This window comes from Sminthopsis crassicaudata, chromosome 1, assembly GCF_048593235.1.
Source record: "Sminthopsis crassicaudata isolate SCR6 chromosome 1, ASM4859323v1, whole genome shotgun sequence".
Classification (NCBI taxonomy): domain Eukaryota; kingdom Metazoa; phylum Chordata; class Mammalia; order Dasyuromorphia; family Dasyuridae; genus Sminthopsis; species Sminthopsis crassicaudata.
In genome coordinates this window covers 79,371,370-79,389,363 of record NC_133617.1, presented here as the reverse complement: position 1 = coordinate 79,389,363, position 17,994 = coordinate 79,371,370, and the positions used below count along the sequence as shown (strand labels likewise).

The 17,994-nt window shown below is 33.7% G+C and overlaps 1 protein-coding gene across 11 annotated transcripts in view; it reads right to left on the bottom strand.

The window, feature by feature from the left end:
- Window positions 1-6,250: 6,250 nt before the first annotated feature.
- The window catches only part of LOC141540279 (uncharacterized), a 56,692-nt gene continuing 44,948 nt past the window's right edge, over window positions 6,251-17,994 (bottom strand). For all 11 annotated transcript variants that reach the window (XM_074264179.1, XM_074264098.1, XM_074264189.1 and 8 more), the window contains 2 exons: window positions 16,452-16,565; window positions 6,251-11,797 (listed from right to left, as the gene is read on the bottom strand). In XM_074264179.1, the coding sequence (XP_074120280.1) occupies window positions 9,432-11,797; window positions 16,452-16,565 (2,480 nt within the window). In that variant the 3' untranslated portion in view covers window positions 6,251-9,431. The remainder of the gene's footprint in view (window positions 11,798-16,451; window positions 16,566-17,994) is intronic.

Here is a 17,994-nt window from a genome sequence, read left to right as displayed (position 1 = left end):
GAGGAGATAAAGTATAAGCAGAGAGCTGAATGATTCTATTAAAAATGAGAGAGAGAAAGAAATCTGGCCAGAAGACCATGTCAAAAAACAACAAGGAAGTAGTTCTGCCATTCTAACCTGTCTAGGACTCATTCAGAAATGCAAAAGCACAGATTATTGAAGAAAAATTACATGTTGTCATTTCCTGGTATAGACCAGCACACAAATGGTTGTACTCTTATTTTCTTTAGTTTCCAAAGAGTTCCCCCCCCCCCCAACTCAAATCCATAAGAATCTCTGGTGATCTTTTCTTGAGGATCTTGCTTAACTTGGAACCATATAATTTCTCTTTCCTCCAGCTGGGTGGTGATATCAGATTTACAGACTGGAAATCCTGATCAAGGGAAAGGGAATTAAATGTGCTGTGTGAGAAAGATACAGCTATCTCAATGCTGAGCCAAAGACCAGGCACATAAGGTGAGAGACTAAAAAGGGCATAGATAACAGGATAAAAAAAGAAAATGGTCACAAGCATGTAATTGAAGAAGGAAATAGATTTAGTCATCCAAAAAATTTGAGAAGAAATGGCTGGCTGTACCTAAAGAATCCAGAAGATAAGGAACTCAGCAGTTTGTCAATCAATAAGAAAAAACTTTTAAAGATAACTGGAACTAACTGAATAAGGATTTATAAAGTATAGTGCAATTCAGAAGAGGTTCGGAGAAGCAGAAAAGTATGCTAAGAAAATAACTCAATTGGAAATCTACTTAAAAGTGACAAAAATAAAAGTAATAAATATGTTGGACAAATAAAAGAAGGAATCTCGGAATTATTTCATTTCCAGGAAGTATCAAAGGAATAAACCCAGTTACTGTGGACTAAAAAACTGAACAAATAAATTTCCCCAAAATACTAAAAACAGTGTACAGCAAATTGGGAAAATTCACAAAATGCCAGCAAGGAAAAACTTATAATTCAGCTCCCCAAGGAATATGTTTCTGTGTTAAATGTTGATACCCACCTCCCCAAAAAAAAAAACAAAAAAACTATCTATAGGAAAAATCATTATTTATCAAAAATCCTCAATCTGGATTTCATAAGATTGTCTACAAAAAACAGAAATAAAAATATGGAAGATGAAAAAAAATTAAACTTAAAACAAGGGCCCTGATCCCATAATCAATTTTACAGCAAAACTAATTATTCCTTTTTTGGTTCATTCATTTATTTATAGCAGTCATTTTTAAAAATTAGGTTTCAAATTTTCTTTCCCTTCAGGTTTTCCCCCTTTCGGTTAAAGGGAAGCAATATGATACTCATGTGAAGTCATGCAAAACACATTTCTTTATTATCCATGTTGCAAAAAGAAAAAAAGGAAAGTATAACCATTTTTTAAAAACAAAATATGGTTATTTTAAAATGTAGATCTTGAACAATTATGGAAAAAAGCCTAACATTTTAGCAGCTTTCTGGAAAAATAGCAGAAAGAAACTAAAAGTCATTGGACAAATCAAAGAATAAAGAAAGTTTCCCCCCAAAAAAAGAAAAAGAGATAATGATTTGGGAGCAGAACAACTAGAACATTCTTAGTGCCAGAAACAATCAGAAATAGAAAGGGTAAAGTTATTAGAATTATAGATACTTTATAACTATGACTAATTATTAATTCAATATAATCTTAACAGAGTAATAACTATAATTGGATGGACAATTGAATGGGTGTTAAAATTTGGGAAGAAAAAAGATAAAATGTCTCCAAAAAATGAAAAACAAATTTTGGTACTTAACCTGAAGGAGATATGCACAAAATGAGAGACAGACTGAATTGATGGATAGAGAACCAGTCTGAGTCTAGAAGACCTGGATACATATTCTTTGATACAGCTTGATTATGTGATTTTTAGCAAGTCATTTAACCTCCCAGTGCCTCAAGCAACTCTCTTAGAATAGTTTTAGTTTTCAAAGCAGGTGTTGGTCTGTATTGATAGAATTAATTTCCTCTTTGGGAATTCTTTTTATCAATAAAATCATAGCTCTGATCAAAAAAGACAAAAAAATAATATGCTTGAAAAGGAAGGCAGAGAAAAGAGAGGCCAGAGCAATACTAAAGTAAAATTTTCAAATCTGAAAGGCAGGAAACTAGAAAGATCAACTTTATATTGTGTGTGTATAACCTATGTCAGATTGCTTGCTGTTTTGGGGAGGAAAGAGATAAGAAAAGAAGGGAGAAAAAAAATTTAGAACATAAAAATCTTGTAAAAAATGAATGTTAAAAACTATCTTTACATGTATTTGGAAAAATAAAATACTATTGAGAAAAAAACAAATACATTTTTTGAAAAGAAAAAGAAATGTTGATTTTAGCAATATTTATAGAGTTAATAGTAGAAAAATAAAATTTTGAGTTTTTTCTTAAGGAATTGAAATTCACAGCACTGAAGTCAGGAGGACCTGATTTCAAATCTGGTCTCAGACACTTAATACGTCCTAATTGTGTGACCCTGGGCAAGTCACTTAACCCCATTGCCTTGGGGGGGGGGGAAGGGAACTGAAATAAGGAAATTTGTATTTTCCAAAAAAACAGATGATTTAAGATGAATGAAATTGAACAAACCTGTATGCAAATGGATGAAATTTCCCTATGGGAAAAAAAATGCATAGACTATATTAAAAACAGAATTCAATGAAATATTGGCTAGAGAAAACAACTAATGTTGAACAATTACATATTTTAATTCAAAGGGTGGAGTAAACTGCATTATTCTACAATAAAAATGCATTATTCTAAAAAATTTGTAGATACAATGATGACTGACAAAAATGAAAATAAATCAGAAAGATAAATAAGGAAATTAATGCTCAAAAGTGCCAAGATCAACAAAATCATATATATGTATGTATATATAATGCATATCACAATACACTAACTTTCAAAACAGCTAAATGTCTTATAAGAAATAGAAAATTAATGACAAAAGATTTCAATACTCCTTTGCACTAGAAATGTAGTAGAGGGCACTCTTGTTCAGATACAAGTTCGACTAGCTAATATTCTCTGAGGTCCACTGATACAACTCTGAGAGTCTTTTGATACAATTCTTATTTTGTTTTTTGTTTTTTGTTGGTTTTTTTTGCTCAGGAGAGATATATTTGGGGTGAAAAAGATAGACTATAAATGACAAATTGATCTTGCCATCATCAATAAATGCATTATTTCCATGTTCAAGAGTTTCAAAGTCCCCTTATCTTACTGTTACCTATTGGTTTTCCACTTCTCCCTCTACCTTCCCTTACTAAATCCTGCTCTTCATAACCTTGTTCAGTTGTTTTGGTTGCCTGACTCTTTGTGGCTATTAGGGCTTTTCTTGACAAAGATACAGGAGTGGTTTTTCATTTGCTTCTCCAGCTCTTTTTACAAGTGAAGAAACTAAGGTAAGCAGGGTTAAATGACTTGCCCAGGATCACACAGCTAGTAAATTTCTGAAGCCAGATTTGAACTTAGGAGGATGAGTCTTCCTGAGTCCAGACCTAGTTGGCCACCCAATCCCTTAACCTCTCAGTTTTTGTTTTTTTTTTTCCAGGACATCTCCCCTACATTAGCCATTCCCTTCTTTCTCCGCACCTTGACCTCTTATTAAACCAGTTCAACTTCCTACTGGCCTCTTGACTCCCTGCTCCCCTGATCACATCATTAACTGCACCCTGACAAGCTTTAATCTTGGATAATTTTTACAATTACACTCCCTTTACTCCTACACATGTCCACAAAATGGAGAAAATCATGAAACCATTCTGACAGGTTTTACCACAAACTGTTACATAACTTCAACTGGGTCCTCACTGCTGCTAGGCAATCTTTCTATACTTCCTTATCAACTCATTATCTCCTTCTGCACAGCAGCTCTTCAAAGTCTTTTTAACTTTCTCTAAACCTCCTCTGACACTCTTTCCTGTCCTAGCTGAGAAGCTTGCCTTATATTTAACAGGAAAAAAAAAAAATGAGACTATTTACTGTAAACTCCCTCTTCCCTTTTCATCTGAAATGCCTTCTGCCACTCTTTCCTTCATCTGTCTCAAATGAAGTGGCCTTATTTATTACCAAGGCGAACCTCTCTACCTATACTAATGATTCCATTCTATTTCATCCCCTTTATTTCCCCTTTATCATGACCACTATTATCATTCATCTCTCCCTATTGGCTTTCTCTAATGCCTACAAATATGCTCATATTTCCCCTATCCTCAAAAAAACCTTAGCTTGATCCTTTTATCCCCACTTAAATACCACAATGTATCTCATTGGCTCTTTGTGGCTAAACACCTTGAAAAGATTCTATAATAGATGTTTCACTTTCTCTCCTCTCAATTATAATTTGACTTCTCACCTCATCTCATGAAAGTGGTTCTTTACAAAATTACCAGTGATGTCTTTTGCCAAATCCAGTGGTTTTTTCTCAATCTTATTCTTGATCTTTCTGCAACCTTTGATACTATGAGTCACCCTCTTTTCATTGATACTCCCTTGTGTCTAGGTTTTCTGGACACATTCTTCCCTAACATTCCTATCTGATCAAACCTGTCTCTTCTGCAGGATTCTTTTCTATATCAAATCCTCTAACAATGGATGTCTCACACGGTTCTGTCCTGAACCCTTTTCTTTTCTCTCTTTACGTTAATTCACTTAGTGATCTCATCAATTCCTATAGATTTCTGTAGATTAATGACTCTCAAAACTATTTATTTCTTGTCAACAATAGAAAAGAAATCCAAAATCAATAAAAATGTAAATTTAAAAGTCCTAAAATTAAAAACAAACTCATATCCATTAAGCAAGCAAAAATGCTAAACAATGGGAAATTCACTGTTGATGCTGTGGAAAGACAGAAATGTTTCTTCATTGATCAATTGTTCTGGAAATTATTCAAAATTATGAAAGTTATTCAATTGTTGGTGCCCTTTGAAAACAAAGATCACATTACTGAGAATGTAATCTAACATTACTGATAGCAAGAAACGACCTGTTTATATAGAAATTACAGAATCATATTTTTAAAATTGGAAGGGACCTCAGCATTTAAGCCAATCTGTACTCAAAAAGAATTATTACAAGTCCTTATCTAGTCTTTGCTTAAAGACCTCCAATTATCAATGTCCTTAAATTGTGGCAGCCAGAACTTAAATGATATTTGCACGTGTTATCACCAGGTGGGGAACAAAGGACCCATCACTTCTTTATTCCTGCATGTTATGTCTCCTAATGCAGTCTAAGATTTCATTAACATTGATTCATATTGTGCTTATAGTTCACTAAGACCCTTACACCTTTTTCAGACAAACTCTTGTTATGTTGTCTTCTTCATCTTGTACTTGTGAAAGCTTTTTTAAAATATAAATGGAAGACTTTGTTTATTCCTGTTGAATTTTATCATATTAAATTCAACCCAATGTTCTAATCAATTTTCTGACATTTTAAGTAACACTTCCAGCTTTGTTTAATCTGCATATTTAATGTATGTTTCATAGTGTAGCTGTTGGCACACTGGGCCTGAAGTCAGGAAAGACCCAAGTACAAATCTTGCCTCAGCTGTTCACCAACTTACTTGGCGAAGTGATAATTCATTTCACTTGTGTTTGCCCCAGGTTCCTAACCTGTAAAATGGAGAAACAGCACTACTTCCAAGAGTAGTTGTGAGGATCAAATGAGATACTAATAAAGAGCTTAGCATATATACTGCCTAGCAGATAGTAAATGGTATAAACATATTAGCTATTATTATTTATGCCTTTATCCAAGTCATTAATTAAAAATAGCAAAGGACCAATCACTGATCCTTGCAAGCCAAGTTGCACTGAACCATTAATAACTCTTTGAGTCAGCCCATTCAATGAATTCAGAATTCATCTGATTGTATTATCATTTGAACTATATTCTTCCTTATTCTCTACAAGAATAAAATGGGATACTTTACCAAATACTGTTAAAATCTAGGCAAATGATACCTACTATATTCCCTTGATCTTTCAGTCCTAATAATTCTATACACTTTTAACAGGATAGATCATTCACTAATATAAAGAACATTTTCCTTTGTATATGGCCCAGCATTTGAATGATGTTTTTCTCAAAAGGTAGCCATTTATTACAACTTTCTTCATCACCACTAATGGTACCCCAATTTATGGGGAATGAAAGGTTTCTATGACCAAATTCTTTAAGGACAAAATTAAGATTGTTCTGACCAATATTTTTGCATGAAAAGTACAACTGACGTTGTGATCAAACAATATTTATTAAAACACCAATTGTGTGGATTTCAGTTTTGATGCTGAAGGAGATACAAAATCAGCTAAGACACTTCCTGCTCTCAAGGAGCTTATAATTTACTAAAAAGGATTCTCTGATTAGGGATTCTTTCTTACACAATTGAGAAAACTCTCTCAAAATTGATTTTCACAGCCATCCCTTTAATCCTTCAACCAACAAGCCTAATTCCTCAAGGTATGAAGACATCTCTATTGGTTCAAATCATCCCTAGGTCCAGAAATGGCCCATTCAGTAGGACCAAGGATATCCACTTCCACACAATATAAGAGAACTCAATATTCAAAAGTGCCAAGACAATTTTGCCAGTGGTCAATCAGATAATTATACCATGAGGCAGGATGTTTATCATATAAAAAAAGTAGTGAGACATACTTTTTTGGGGCAAGGATGACTCTCAATTATTGAATGACTATAAAATGTAACATTTCCAATGTGTATTTACATATGATATCCTTCACCAAAGCTGTTTATTGTGGTAAAAAGTTGATTTGTAAATTTGTAGGGTAAATGTGTGGAGAAAGAGAGTTCACTGAAAATATGTTACCTCTTAATTTTAGAGGGAGGTATTCAGGGGTGGATTCTCATTGAAACACTTTAACATATTGACTCAACTGACTAAAATCACCAGAACTTTTTCAGAAAAAGGATTATTCATACCTCTTTTAATTGGAAGATTATTTTTGTACCCACATTTAAACTTTTTTTTTTTTTTTTTTTTACTTTTGGAGGAGGGGAGTTAAAGATAGACTTGTGATTTCAATAGAATCTCTTGGCATGAAAATTTCCAACTACCAATGTTATCGATAATAAAAAGCATAAATGAAGTCACACTGCTAATAACACAGGCAAGACTCAAAACTAGTCTTCCTAATTCCAGGGCTAATTCTCTTTAATTATACCATATCACCTTCTCAAGACTCTGTATTCATTTCTATTGAATTTAATTTTAGTAGACTAAGCCCAATGTCTTTAAAAAAATACAACTACAACTACTGAATTAAAGATAACAGCAATAAACTCATGTTTTATACACAGACTTTAAAAAAAAATCAGTAAAATGAGGATGGTTTTGTTACTATTATGTTAAATTGTTCAACATACTTATCTTTTGGGGGTAGATAGAACAAATTATGGCAATTTTATAAAGATATGTACAACCACATATGATTTTTTTTTAATTTTCCATCATTGTTTTACTATTTTTTACATATGTGCATATGCCAGAATACACATGCCAATAGAAGATACTTTTAAAAAACTAGTTGTAAAACATAAAAAATTCCACTTCCCAATAATCATTACAAATACAAACTGACTTGGGCAATTTTCTACTATAGAATAAGCCTTGATTAGTCAAGAATTGATTTCTCAATTCAAGTTTATAGTCATATGAAAAAATGCTCTAAATCACTATTGATTAGAGAAGTACAAATCAAGACAACTCTAAGGTACCACTTCATAACTCTGAGCTTGGCTCAGATAACAGGAAAAGACATCCAATAGGAAAATGATCCAACCATTCTGAGCAGCAATTTGGAACTACATCCAAAGGTTTATCCCATTATGCATAGCCTTTGATCCAGCAATGCCACTGCTGGGTCTGCATGCCAGAGATCATAAAAGAGGGAAAAGAATCCACATGTGCAAAAGTTTGTAGTGGCAAGAAATTGGAAATTGAATGAATGTCCCATCAATAGGGGAATAGTAATATTGTTCTATAAGAAATGATGAGCAGACTAATTTCAGAAAAGCCTGGAAAGATTTATATAAACTGCTGCTGAGTGAAGTGAGCAGAACCAAAAGAACACTACACAATAACAGCAATATTATGTGATGTTCAACTAGGACAACCTTAGCTCTTCTCAGCAATTCAGTGATTTAAAACAATTCCAATAGATGAGATGGAAAATGCCATCTGCATCCAGAGAACTATGGAGACTAAATGTGGATCAAAGCATAGTTTCCTTTTTTTTTTTTTTTTAATTGTTTTTGTGTATTTTTTCCCTTTTGGTCTGATTTTTCTTGCGTAACATGACAAATGTGGAAATCTGCTTAAAAGTACTGTATATATATAACCTGTATCAGCTTGGTATTTGGAACACAAAATCTTGCAAAATGTTTAAAAGTATCTTTACACATATTTGTATTGAGAAACAAAAAGATGTTTGTACAGAAACTTTTTACATAATCAAAACCACCCATTTTATTTTCTATGATCCTCTACATTTTTTTATTTAGTCATGAATTTTTCTCCTATCCATAAATCTGATTGGTAATTTTTGTAATGGCAAACATTGGAAACTGAAAGAATAGAGGAATGACTGTGATTAAATTTTAGTTTATGAATGTAATCCACTGCTATTATTATGCTATGAGAAATGAGGAAACATGGCATTTTAAGAACTGATGCAGAATGAAGTGGAAAAAAAACAGGAATAATTTGTATTATAACATCAACATTATAATGAAGAGTTTCAATGTTTTTTGTAAAAAAATAATAAAAGAACCAGAACAATATACATTTTAATAACACTTGAGACAAACTATAAGAATCACATAACGACCACTATTCACAATTCCAAAGGAATATTGTTTAAATGTTCTATCCATTGGAGAGATAATAGATTTAGGATACAAAACAAGACACATTTTGGCATATAGCCATTGGGGGAATGTTTTATTGAATTATATATAATTGTTAAAAATTTAATTTCTTTTATTTTTTTCAGTGAGTGGAGCAGGAGGAGTGAAAACATTTCTGTTCATTTTTTTAAGAGGTGGAAGAGTACTGCAGATGTGAAATTTTACATGAATTTTCACCTGGGGTCACTATCATTAATTTTATTTTACTGTTTTACTTTGTTACAAGAAACATCTCACAAAGTGGACATAATTTGGAAATATATAATGTAAAACCAAAATATATCAATAAAATGATTTGTTTGCTCCCAAAGTTCACAATCATCAGTTTTTTCACTATTGAAGTTAAAACTGATTGAAGGAGGATTTTCCACATTTAAAACAACCATTAACCAGAGACCCTACTCAGTGCAGGATACTATTATAGAACACTGAAAATTATTATCTTTCTGAACTGAGAGCTATAAAGCCCCTAATATCATGGAATTTATAATGCAGTAAACTTCTCTGAAGTGTGAATTTTCTGGTGTCGTAGGAGCCTAGAGCTCAAACTGAAGGCTTTTCCACATTCATTACATTCATATGGTTTTTCTTCAGTATGAACTCTCTGATGTACAGTAAGGTATGGGCTGCACCTGAAGGTTTTCCCACACATATTACACTGATATGGTTTCTCTCCAGTATGGATTCTCTGGTGTTGGCTGAGTGTAGAACTCCGACAGAAGGTTTTCCCACATTCATTACATTCATATGGCTTTTCCCCAGTATGGACTCTCTTATGTACATTAAGAACTGAACGTCTATTGAAAGCCTTTCCACACTCATTACATTTAAATGGTTTCTCTCCAGTATGAGTTCTCTGATGTCGAATAAGGACCGAGTGTCGAGTGAAGGCTTTTTTACATTCCTTACATTCATAAGGTTTCTCACCAGTATGATTTCTTTGATGGTTAACAAAACCTATTAACTGAGTGAAAGCTTTCCCACATTCATCACATTTATAAGGTTTTTCACCAGTGTGAATTCTGTAATGTTGAATAAGGCTTAGTCTACTGCTTAAAGTTCTTCCACATTCATCACACTGAAAAGGTTTTTCACCAGAATGAATTCTGAGATGCTGAATGAGGCTTAACCTGCTTCTAAGGCCTCTCCCACAAACATTACATTGAAAAGATTTCTCACCAGTATGAATTCTGCTGTGTTCAATAAGACGTAGCTTACTGCTTAAAACCCTTCCACATTCATTGCACTTATAGGTACCATCTCCAGTATGAATTTTCTGATGCTTAATAAAACCTGACAACTGTGTGAAAGTCCTCCCACAGTCATTACATTCATAAGGTTTCTCTCCAGTATGAACCCTCTCATGTCGAATAAGCTTTGAGTTCAAACTAAAAGCTTTCTCACATTTGTTACATTTATAGGGTTTCTCCCCTGTATGAGTTCTCCGATGTTCAGTAAGATGGGAGCTACGACCAAAGCGTTTTCCACAATCATTACATTTAAACGGTTTCTCTCCAGTGTGAATTTTCTGATGTTGGCTAAGTGTGGAACTCCGACAGAAGGTTTTCCCACATTCATTACATTCATATGGCTTTTCCCCAGTATGGACTCTCTTATGTACATTAAGAACTGACTGTCTATTGAAAGCCTTTTCACACTCATTACATTTAAATGACTTCTCTCCAGTGTGAGCTCTCTGATGTCGAATAAGGACTGAATATTGAGTGAAGGCTTTTTTGCATTCCTTACATTCATAAGGTTTCTCACCAGTATGACTTCTTTGATGATTAACAAAATCAATTAACTGAGTGAAAGCTTTCCCACATTCATCACATTTAAAAGGCTTTTCACCAGTATGAATTCTGCAATGTTGAATAAGACTTAACCTACTGTTCAAGATTCTTCCACATTCATTACACTGAAAAGATTTCTCATCAGTATGAATTCTGAGATGCTGAATGAGGCTAAACCTGCTCCTTAGGATTACCCCACATACATTACAGTGAAATGGTTTCTCATCAGTATGAATTCTGCTATGTTCAATAAGATGTAGCTTACTGTTTAAAACTCTTCCACATTCATTGCACTTATAAATGCCATCTCCAGCATGAATTTTCTGATGCTTAATAAAACCTGACAATTGCGTGAAAGTTTTTCCACCATCATTAAATTCGTAGAAAGCTTTTTCTACATCTAAAATAAGTTCTGAGTTTAAATCAAAGGCTTTCCCACATTTGTTACATTTATTAGGTTTCTCCTCTGTATGAATGCTCTGAAATTCAGTAAGATGTGAGCTATGACCAAAAAGTTTTCCACAATCATTACACTGAAAAGTTTTTTCTGATATATGGATTATCTGATGTCTTATGAATTCTGACTTCTGATTGAAGACATTGCCACAATTTTGACATTTATAGTGGTTTCCTTTATAATGATTTTGCTGATGCTCAGTAAGAGTTAAAAGCTGGGGAAAATTTTGGCCACATATAACACATTCATATCCTCTTTCTTTTGCAGAAACTCTCTGATATGGAATAAACTTTGAGCTCCAATCAAAAGTTTTAACAAATTCATTATATTCTTGGCTTCTTTCTTCTTTGGTTGTTTTGTTATGGAAAACTTCTACTGACTCAGGACCTCTATGGTGTAAAATATATTCAAGCTGATTCTCCTCTCTGGAGGTTTTTATCTGACTAGTTAAATTGCTGTTCTGTTCAAAGTGTGCATCAAACTCAGGTATTTCAAATCCATTTCTTTGAGATCTGTCTGATATATTTTCATGTAATTTAACCTTCTCCTGGATTTCTGGCCTTAGAGTTAAATTCTTGTTCTCAGATCTGAACTTACAACCTGAAAATGCAAAACAATACAATAATATATCCATTCCTGTACATTAGGAAAATTATAGAACAAATATTAATTTAAAGTTAGTGTTTTAACAAAACAAAAAAATTCAAAAGCATTAGAAATTGCCCAGTTAAAAAAAAGTTTATCTGAAAGGAATCCTAGGGTTTAAGTTATTGATAAAAAGACAAAGGTTTCAGCAAAGCCAACTAGGAAACGCCTCAAAGAATTCTTAGACTAAGCAAAACAAGCAAAACAGAGATGAAATCAGTCAATTAATCAACAAACATCTACTTTTTTTTTTCTGGATCATATTTATTTTTATTAATTTTATAATTATAATTTTTTGACATTACATATGCATGGGTAATTTTTTTACAGCATTATCCCTTGTACTCACTTCTTTTCCGAATTTTCTCCTCCCTCCTTCTACCCCCTCCCCTAGATGACAATCCCATACATGTTACATGTGTTACAGTATGTCCTACATACAATATATGTGTGTAAAACCGAGTTTTTTGTTGCACAGTAAGAATTGGATTCAGAAGGTAAAAGTAACCTGGGTAGAAAGACAATAATGCAATAATGCAAACAGTTTACACTCAATTCCCACTATTCCTTCTCTGGGTGTAGCTGATTCTGTCCATCATTGATCAACTGGAACTGAATTAGATCATCTCTATGTTGAGATATCCACTTCAATCAGAATATATCTTCATATAGTATTGTTCAATAAACATCTATTAAGGACCTATTATATGCTAGATTGTGTGTGAGATGTCTGTGTCTTCAAGAAGCTTATCTTCTAATGAAGGAGATAACACGTATAAACATAAATCTATATAGAATATATACAAAATGTATACAAGGTAGTTTTTGGAGAGAAGAATGAGAATGAAAGTCACTAATAAATGTGGATTGAATATAGTTCAGGAAGTCAAGAAGGGAATTTAGGAAAGTAAGTTAAATGTAAGGAGAAGAACTTGCAATGTATCAGAAGGGCCAAACCTAGGAAAAGGTATGAATGTGGAGTTTAAAATTATTCAACCTACAATAAAAGAAACGGAGACAAAGCTGTGAGCCAATGGAACTTTAATAAAGAGCCTATGGTATTTCTAATGAAGTGGACCTCAGGTTTTTCTCACTATCTGAGATGCTCCTGATCTCCAGGACTTTACTTTTAAAGGAAATGATTATCAAATATGCAAAAAAGGCATGGTAAAATGCAGAATCTTGTTAGTTGATAGACTTTGTTTTTGAGAACAAAAATTAAGATGGGCGCCAAAAGAGTCATTTCCAATGACCAATCCATCCATCTCCAATTAGTCATAAGATGTCACTTGTTCATATTAGGTATGAGAAGGTAGTCTGAAGGTACAAAACTAAGGTGGGGAACACCACAGAATCAAGGAACTTATCCATGCTGGACATAGAATTTGAGTAAAATAGGATGGAGATATTTTTGAAAGCATTCTTGTGGTTGTGCAAGTGAACGTCATTATTGGTAAACAAGTACTGAACATTACATTAAAATTCAAGGTGCATTATAAAGACCTACTAAAAAAATCTATCTTATCTAATTATACTTATATGACTTATGTAAAATATCAAACTGATGAATATTGGTAGGAATAAAGCAGAGGTCCAAATGAATCATTTCTTACATGAAGGACTGATTACTGCTGGAAAAATAGTATCCCTCCTAAAGAAAGACTAAAAGGAAAATTATAAATTGTGATTTAAAAAAATATATAATACTGTAATTATAAGTGATAGGATTGCAATGTGGAGTCATTTAGGCTAAGGAGTACTAATGACCAATAAGCACATAAGCAATGACAAACTACCTGTACTTTTCAACTTCCCAGACTCATTCTGATCCTGTGTCAAACATGTGAATAACTTTAGTTCCTGATTTGGAAGATACTCCTAGACAACTATAATGGTTACACACTAACAACTTTAGAAATCTCTGATAACTAATTTAGATACTCACTCAATTTCTGGTACTGATTAGGAAACTCTTGCATTCACTGAAGTCTAGTATTGATAAATAACCCTAGTGAATTTTTACACAGCATCTGGTTTCTGTTAGCAGAGACAAGGCCCCCTTCATTATGTAAGGCAAGGATGAAGGAAGAGATACTGACAGAAGATATTTGGGTGATATGAGATGAGGAGAAGGAGCTCTTCTGAATGTCCTTAATTTTTCAATAAGACATATGACAAGGTTCTAAGCTGAGAGAGGGAGATTTGAGGGAAGAAAAAGATGTAGGCAAGAGACTATGGTAAATGCAAGAGAGATCATTTTAGAAGACATCTCAAGTAAAGAAAGGCCAAAATTATTTTTTAAATCACTATAATTCCCACCAAAAAAGCAATTAGGAGAATACCAATAACTAATAACCTTTATATCTACTTAAACTGCCTTTATAAAAGGATTATGAAAAATAATCTGTACATATACTGAAACTATCCTTAACAAAAAAAAGAAACAAGTTTTCCCAAACAATTCTTTAAAGAAAACTTTATCTTTATAAATGTGAAATTGACTAGCAACAACAAGGAATATGAGTCAGCTCTATTTGTTGTTTTATTGTTATAAAAAATGGCTTTAAAAAAATTCAGCCTTGAGGGTTCTCCTCCAATGAGAAGAGAAAGAAAGAAGGGAACATTAATCACATAGTATTAATATTTCATACATGATTCTTTGATGAGAAGAACCAGAGAGATAAATGTTCAGTATCCCTCTAATTATTATCTTTTTTTTTTTTTTCCCCTGAGGCTGGGGTTAAGCGACTTGCCCAGGGTCACACAGCTAGGAAGTGTTAAGTGTCTGAGGTCAAATTTGAACTCAGGTCCTCCTGAATTCAAGGCTGGTGCTCTATCCACTGTGCCACCTAGCCGCCCCCCTCTAATTATTATCAAATGAGGAATAAAACAGAGAGATAATGTCCACTTCACACTACTGTCACAGAAAATATCTTACACAAGTTATAAAAGACAAATGTCCTACAGATGAAGTTTTTTGTAGTGTTCCTATTTGGAGATGATATTTTACTTAAAAATGCATCAGTTTCTAGAATATCATAGGATACTCTCAATGAGATAAAAGTCTTTTCAAGAGAGATCATCCAAATAGTCCACACAGCAAAATCTTAAAGGAAGAAAAATTGCTACTGAATATGAAATGAAGTTGGCCAGTTCACTGAGTTAGTAATACATTAGTTCATTTATTTGGGACTTGAATTGTAGATAATGAAATAAACCTAAAATTGAAGAGTCCAGAGAGTGAGCTAAATGGCATTTAGGAAATTTCAAAGTGTTTTTAACAATGCTAAACATTATCCTAGTGCACTACATATGAAAACTCACATGTTCTATTGGCATTGTTTTGTGATTATCAATATTAGAACACTTCATCCTGTTAGGATTACAAGGTGATAACTCAGGTTGTCTAAACAATTCTCTAGCTCAGAGTTCACACCTTTAGGAGTTTATACCTTTAGACTTCTGGAAAGGAGTTTACACATTTAAAGGAGTTTACACCTTTAAAAGGAGTTCTGAAAAGGAGTTTACATAACCTTTAAAAGGAGCAAGTTCATTGGTTGAAGGAGTTCCCACAAGTGCCTGGGAGTTCTCACTAGCCCAATCTCTGCTAGGATAAAAAAGGAGGCAGTAGGGCAAGGAGTCAGTCTAGACTGGGAGATTGAGTTTAGACAGCAATCTGGAAGGAGAGTCTAGACTGGGAGAAGAACAAGACTTCCCGGAAGAACTTCAGGGAAGCTCAAGGAGATTCAGAGCCAGGATTCAGGAAAAAGAGGATTCAAGATTCTACCTTCACTCTGGCTGGAGGCTCCAGAAGCTTGCCAAGAAACTTGCTCACAGAGGAAAAGATTTTACAGAAAAGAGATCTCCTCCCAGAGAAGGATTACAATTGAAAAGCGACAGGCCTTGACGTTTTGGCACCCAATGTGGGGCAAGGAATTATTCTGAGCCCTTCAGAGGAGCTAGCCCGGACTTCACATCATCCAAAGAATCAAAGTAGAAGGTGACATAAAGGGTTATGGAAAAAAGCACAGTGGGTTGGAAGCAGGCTACAACTTATTTTTGCTGACAATCTATGTGCAGTAAGTGGTGTAATAAGTATAGAAAGGAATAATTAGAAAAAGATGTGAGTTGTTCATGTCCTGAGAGCTAGAGGGAAAACAGAAAGTTTGGGCAATGCACTAGTAACCATGAAACATAAAATCCTAGAAGATGGCCTCTCAGCATATTTCTTTGGAGGACTTATGGGAGAATATAAGTCTAGCAGTACAAAGAGTGATAAAGAATGGATGATTACAATTAACAACAGTGGAGGAAATACCCACGTGGGTGACACCACAGATCCAAGGACACAAAAACAAGGGTGGCATGGAATAGACTGGAAGCAGCAATAGGTTTGGTATAAGAGAATCTGCATTAGAGTTCCAGCATGCCATTTATTAACTACATGACCAAGGGTAAATCACCTCCCTAAGCCTCAGTTAACTATATTTATATTACTGACAATTAAGTGCTATAAAATCATATTCTTTATTCTTTATTATTTATTACTTGTGTGCTATGTGATATTATTACTTTTTAACCTCAATGAAACTGGTTCTCACAAACTCACCTCTGTAGGTATTTCTAGAGAGCACCCATTCCTTAGGCATCTGTATATCCAAGACCCATGCTTCTTTCCCTTGTTCCAGTTGGCAGATGATCTCAGGTTTGGAGATGGGAAATCCTGATTAAAGGAAAGAAAATGAAATGTGGTTTTCTGTGTCAGAAAAACAGAACTTCCTCAGGATATGAAAGATCAAAGAAAATGGAAAAAAAAAACATTTAACAAATTAAATGATTAAATAAATAACACCCCCCTAAAACCTATGAGAATTAAGAAAATAGCTACACTTAAGTAATTACATAGCAAGATAAGATGAAACTAAGCTGTTTGGAAGTGAGCAAAGAAAACTAAGTGCTGCACAATTTTCTAAGTGCACAGAATACAAAGAAAAAATGAAACAGTCCTTGCTTTCAAGAAACTTATATTCTAATGGGAAACAACATATTCAGTTCATACAGTATAAACAGGAATAAATATATGCAAAAATGTCAAAGAGACATCTGTGTATGACTGGAAAAAAAAAGATGAGCTGAACCAGTCCTGACAGTAAGAAGTAGATAGCTCTTAGGATTATAAGGTGAGAAACTCAGGTTGTCTGGGCAATTTTCTAGCTCAGAATTCACACCTTTAGTTGCGGCCTTTAGGGGGAGTTTACTCCTTTGGACTTCTGAGGAGGAGTTTACATGTTTAAAGAAGTTTGCACCTTTAAGAGGAGCAAGTTCATTGGTTGAAGTATTTCCCCAGGCCCCATAGAGTTCTCACATGCTCATTCTCTATGAGGATAAAAGAAGCAACATTGAGCCTGGAGAACAGTCTGATTGGTTGATTGAGTTTAGACATGGTCTGGAAGGACAACTTAGAGATGACAGGACCTTCACAGATAGCCTTTCTGTTTTCTACACAATGCCAAGAAAATACAAGAAAGACTCCTCTGGCTCCCACAGTCACCCTATGACTGGTTTGTAGGAGGACAAGGACTCATAAAAGATGGGCAGGACTGGAGGGGTTGTGAACTGCATTATTAGAAGGAATATTGTGATTGCTGTCTTTTTGACTTCTGACTGATTCTAATAGAACTAGTTGTCTAATAATGAACATGTCACTTAATCTCTGGACTTCAAATTAGAAAGTATTTAAAGAAATATATAATGTGGAAAAGTACCAATGACAACAAAAAACTATCAATATTAAATGTATGTCAACATCATAGCAACTAAATATTTAAAGGATATTTAATCCTTAATTCAACTGCAAAATGAATTTAAAAAAAATAAAATAGTGGATAATTTCAACATCCCACTAGAAGAATATTAACAAAGAGATAAATAAGAAATGGTAATCTTGAAAAATCTTAAATGTGAATGGGGAAAACAGGAAATGTAGTTTTTATTCATATACATTCATATGGGATATTCATAAAAATCAAGCGTCTTCTAATACAAATAAATTCTGAAACAGAAAATATCAACACTAAATTAACAGGATACAGCACAAATAATAAACAAGAAAATATCAAAATATGAATATATAAATGGGTATCAGTGGGAAT